Genomic DNA, 5,716 nt, shown 5'->3' on the forward strand with positions numbered 1-5,716 from the left:
CAAAGTCCAAGAAAATGAGCTGGCAGAGCAGAAAAAGTTTGTTTGAAGAAGATGAAGAACCTGACTCTGTTCCTCTAGTTCAGTCTGGAGGAATGAACCAAGATGCCAACAAATTACTGAGAGAAACTCGTGGAGAGGACCCGACAGGTTCGACCCGAGTCCTGCAGTTCAAATGTTGACGTGTGAAATAATTTTTGTTGAAAAAGTGTAATCTGGTTAATGTCAAACAACAAGAGGGAGGGGAAGAAAAACAAATGTTTTTTTTTTTTTTTAAACTGAATGTAAATATCTGGTTTCAACTGTAGCTGGCTTAAAATGAGCATTATGGGAAACTGATAGTCTTATTAAAGCTGTTCCTAGTTTTTTTTTTATTAAGCTCATATAAAGTAACTGTATCTTTGGGTTTGTTGCAGCCAATAGAGTTTCTTTCCATACCAGCCTTTTATCTGTCTTCATAAAAATGATGAAGTAACAGTTTCTTTAGGCTCTTTGTTCTCTGCTTCGCAGCCTACTGCATAAATAGTTGTGAAACGCTGTGAGAGRCACCAGAACCAAGTGGATGTACAAACAAATCTGTAAATGAGAATCATGAGTTTTGAACAACATGGAGGTTTGTGCTGATAAGGTGGCAGGRGACCAAACTGTGTTCCCTTTCATTTTTCCACTCGTGACTGTGGTTCTATTTCTAAGGTCCATGCATCATTTTAATTGATGAAACAATAAATGAAGCACAAAAAAATTTATTTTTTTTTTCATTAGAAAATCTCTTTTTTTTGTCATTTAGAAATGAATCAAATTTTCTGATTATATGTACACTTCTGTATTTATCTTCTCTGGGGATTTATTCTCTACTAATTAACTAATCAATCTCTCACAAATCAGCCAGATAAATACAGATAAATACGGTATATCTTCCAAATGAAAATATCTTAGATCAGAGTTTATCAGCTGCATGAAATAAATCAAACATTTATTTGATTTATGTTTAATAAATGATTTTTGATTATTTTTACAGTTAAATTCTACTGAAAATAAATACTTTTGATGCATGGACCTTCACGCCATCTATGTCTGTCTGTTAATTGTCCATTTAAATGTAGGGAAACATGCACATTGCCAGCAAAAGCTTTTGTGTTGATGCTTCATTCAGTCATGTAATTATGGATTTTGAAGCAGCATGTCTAGTAAAGTACTCAAATCAATAGCCCTCCTATAGTGAGATATTATTTTTCTGGCTATAAAACAATGTCGCCGTATTTTTCAAATCATCTGCACCAGGCGACAGCGTAATAATTCTCCTGAAATAGTGTGTCAGCTTTTTGGCCTGGTGTGACATCTGAGTGGACATCTTTTTGAAAAGCTGTAAAAATAGTGTACAGTTTTTCTATTTTTCCCCATATTTTTATTGGTATTTTAGAACTATAATGAAAGAAGATATAGGAACAGAATATTTTATTTTCCTTTCTAGCCTTCCTGTTGTTCATTTGTTGTTTCTGCTGAGACTCGGAGGTGACATGACGTCGCTGTGAAAGGCAGCAAAGACAGCAGTTAGCATAGCTAGCATGACTAAAACAGCCAGAAACCGTTTGCTGTAGAAACTTCAGCTCTCCTGTTGTCTGCTGAAAGTTTTGCTCGGTTTGTATGGACTGAGTAAAAGTTAGCCACCAAGCCAACATRATAATCTTAGCCTATAAGCTAACGATAGCTTTTTAGCTAAATTTGACTTGAAGCTAAAGTAATATTACTTTTTGTTGAAGATACCCAACATGCTAGCTTAAGCCAACATGTTACTGATAGCATTTTAGCTATCTAGAGACGTACTCTAGTAAATTCAGTTTAACTTTCAGTATTTTTTTAACAAATCAAAAACGATAAAAGTAGCTCAATTTGAATCTTCAGTTAGCAACAGCGTCCATCTGAATAGTGAATCACTCTATTTATGTTCTTTGAGGTAATTGTTTGAAAATAATAAACTGATTTAAGAGAAGAAAATACCCACATTTGTTCCTTTCTGAATAACACAAAATCAGAGGAAAGCTCAAACTTTAGACAAATATTAGTATAATCCACGTGCMTGAGTAACTTTAAGCCATTGAACATACAAGAAGTGGTTCACTCCATCATGAAGAGCCACTCAAAGCGAGATGGGACTTCAKCTCTCTTATATTAGGCAGCCATCTTGCTTGTGTTTCTCTGGCTGCTCTGAAGCTGACTGCAGTAGAAATGTGTTGGATAAAATCCCTCTGTCACCGTCTTCAAACCCTCTCTCTCTCTCTCTCTCTCCCCCTCCCCCCACCTGCCTCTGTAGTCTCTCTGTTTCTTCCCTGGGGGGGCGATGGCAGGTCTCTTCAAGGCAAGAGCAGCAACCTTACGCATCATCAAACCACTTCACATTCAGAAAACGCAAAAGCTACAATTCAGCTGCGCTTCATCCTGCTATTTTTCCGGGCGTTGCCGGGAAAATAGCTCTTACTGTAGCGTGGTTATGCACTGCCGCCAACAGGCAGTGCATGGACCCAGACAGGTTTTTGGATTTAGGTTGGTGCTCTTCCTTCTTCCTCCTTGCGATGCTTTACTTCCACCTTATGAATTTGCTGCCTCCCGAATGCCTACCTGACCGGGTTTTAGGGTAACCTTTTCTGTCTCGGCCGCGATTCTATCGCTTTACTTCGTACCACAAACTGGCCGGAGGCTTGCATGTTCTTTTGCTCTCTGCCCGTCCTGCTACAGTTAGCTTCGCTATTTTATTTTCAACTTAAATCTATAGTAAAGTAAGAAAAAAATGGCAGCATGCGCACCTGGGCTTTGCATTCCACATAATCTCTGCAATGTTAGTTACAGTAGTTKCAGATATCAATCATTTGGTATCGGTGTAAAAGTCAGCATTCACATGTTACCCATCGCTAGATGTTAATGCTGACCGGTGTAGACGTAGCCTCTCTTAATTGGAATCTTTTGTAGTAAATTAAYTTCCACAGCCAAGTTTTAGTTGCAGATTTTTTCTCTTCATCATCAGACGGAATGTTTTTCCTCCTACTAAYTATTCTCCTACTCTTCACCAGCCCTACTGAGGATTCCTGTCAAAAGTTCATCCCATTTATTGGGGTAAGTAGGAAAGCCGTACCCTGGCTTTCTTTGTCTGGATTTGTCCAGTGGGAAGTTGAATTTATTGCCTTGTAAAGTTACCCGTTGGCTGAATACCTCCTGTTCTTCTCCCTGTTCCTCCATCGTTGTTTAGATGGTGAAAGTTGGCATTGTGGAGCAAACATCTGCAGCATCAGGCAAGTACTTGTTATCACATTATTTAAAGCAGCGTCTTTTGCACAGGGCTGCGTAATAAACCTACAAACGGACAAATGGAAAATGTTTATCAGCTTCATCTAAACTCTGTTCACGGCCTTATGAGCTCTTAGAGAAACGATGTTTCGACTTTTTCTTCTTTTAAAWTTTCCGTCTATTTKAACCACATGTATGATATAGGCCAGTGCTGTCCAAAGTTTGGCCCCCGGCTTTATTCTGCACCCAAATCACACGGTGACTTTCACTCATAAGCAGATTTTGCTGTTCCCAGATCAACTTTTAATGAATTAATACAGAARGTTTTTCCAAACCCTGGTCTACTAAATGATTTTTTTAAAGAGGTAGTGTTATGGAAAATTGACTTTCTAGATTTACATCATGACATCATGTTATTCCCTCATCAAAAACATACCTGGAGTGTTGCGTCGATTCCTTCATGCACGTTTGAGAAATCCTTTAATCYCCATGGCAACCATTCAGCCGAGCAAAATGCCTGGATGGACCTAGCTCCGCCTTCGAGGACAAAGCTCTTGCAGCTTCTGAGCTTCTGCTTCACACAGCAACTCTCCGCCTCTCGACTCCTTCAGACTAGCCAGCAGCAATTAGCAAACACCTGGTGGAGCTGAGCATCTGCTGAGCTCATTATAGGAGCTACTTCTCAGTGCAAAGCTGGTAAAAACGTAGTTAAATGTTAATWGAGAAGGTTAATAGATGACGTCTTGAAGGTGAATTTTAAGAGATGGAGGCCCAATTTCAAGGTGTTAAATTGGGAAGTGAAATTTCTTTTAAGTTCTATTATATATATATTTATATGGCATTTTTATAACAATTGAAAGCAGCACAGTTACTTGATTGTGCTATAAAACGACACTATGTGCCTGGAAAATACATAAAACGGCCCCATTGAGGTTGTAAAAAGTTACGCTTTCAGAACCGCTAAAAGCCATTTTAACAAGATGACAGCTTATTTAATAAAATCCCAAATTAAATAAGCTGTCCAACTGTGCGATGTTTTAACAGCAGCTTTCGTTTTCAGGAGACTCTGATGAYGCAGCACCTCTGAGCTCGTCTCTGCTCTCCTCCACACCTCCTCAAGTGTCCCCCGCTTTTAAAGAGGCTTCGCCSACACCGCCGCCTTCTCCCTCCACCAACACCAGCTTCTGTGCTCTCAGGTTTAGAGTTAATTGGGAAATCTTTCAGGGTCTGCTTTTGTAAAAACAAAAATCTGGTTGACATAAAGCCGCCTGTTTCTCTGCAGTTCCAGCAGCCAGGCTGAGCTGATGGGCCTTCAGGTGGATTACTGGGTGGCTCCGACGGAGAGGAAGAAAGACGTGGAGAAGCGGGACTCCTCCTCCAAAAACACTTTGAAGTGCAATTTCCGCTCGCTGCAGGTCAGCCGGCTTCCACCAGGGGGCGCAGAGCCAAGCCCCCAGCCCACCATGTCAATGACTGTTGTGACCAAGGAGAAAAATAAGAAGGGTGTGTCTCTTATTGCTTTTTTCATTATTTTAATAAAACGATGCTTAAAATCAGGTCTTTTACTTCAAATGTTATGTKTTAAGCCTTGCAGAAAGCAGGCTGACTCTGAATGCCTCTGTTCCTAACAATGTGGATGTCTGCTGTTGCCTTCTCGCAGTCATGTTTCTGCCGAAGAAGAGCAAAGACAAGGAGGTCGAGTCGAAGAGTCAAGTGATTGAAGGCATCAGTCGCCTCATCTGTGCTGCCAAGCACCAGCAAACCATGCTGAGAGGTCAGATTATCTGCTGTTGCTTTTGCTTTTCTCTTTATTATTACTTAGAAATTGTGGAGTACTACTTACTTTTAAAAATTTTGAACATACTTAGAAAGTCCAGAGAATATTTACTTGTAYTTATCTAGCAAGATCAGGAGTTTCTAGTTTATATCCTTTAGATCAATGTCATTATATTATTTTTCTTCTTTTGCTCTTTTCTTTGGTTTACTTCGTTTGTATTTCCTTTTTAATTTGTGTAAAGCACTTTGACTTGCCTTGTTGCTGAAAATGTGCAATAAAAATTACCTTTTTATTTTTTAAATTGTTTTTAAGGAAGAGCTAGTTAAATCATACAACAAAGTGTGGCCCAGGACAAACAAATGAATAAAATCATTGTTAAAATGATTTTATTCGGCCCTTGAACACAAATCCAGAATGATTAAAAAACAGAAACTAATTGATGGCCCAAATGTGGAAATTGTCTTTTTTTTTTTATTGGAGGTTTTTTAAGCTCTTTTTATGACTTTTATGGCACAGATTTCATAAGGATTTTGTTTGTTGTTGAGCAAGTAAAACTGAAAAAAAAAATCACTAAGCATTTTTTATTTATTTAATGACTTTCAAGTTCAAATTCAAAAATAATTCATTGATCCCAAAGGGAAATTAAATATTCAACAATAAAAT

At 38.6% G+C, this 5,716-nt stretch overlaps 1 protein-coding gene across 1 annotated transcript in view; it reads left to right on the plus strand.

Moving 5' to 3' along the window:
* Positions 1-5,716, plus strand: part of pacs2 (phosphofurin acidic cluster sorting protein 2) — a 65,559-nt gene that overhangs the window by 56,996 nt on the left and 2,847 nt on the right. The window contains exons 19-23 of the mRNA XM_008399320.2: positions 3,063-3,105; positions 3,239-3,281; positions 4,337-4,472; positions 4,559-4,779; positions 4,937-5,065. Coding sequence (XP_008397542.1) covers positions 3,063-3,105; positions 3,239-3,281; positions 4,337-4,472; positions 4,559-4,779; positions 4,937-5,065 — 572 coding nt within the window. The remainder of the gene's footprint in view (positions 1-3,062; positions 3,106-3,238; positions 3,282-4,336; positions 4,473-4,558; positions 4,780-4,936; positions 5,066-5,716) is intronic.

Source organism: Poecilia reticulata, linkage group LG22 (genome assembly GCF_000633615.1).
Source record: "Poecilia reticulata strain Guanapo linkage group LG22, Guppy_female_1.0+MT, whole genome shotgun sequence".
NCBI classification, from domain to species: domain Eukaryota; kingdom Metazoa; phylum Chordata; class Actinopteri; order Cyprinodontiformes; family Poeciliidae; genus Poecilia; species Poecilia reticulata.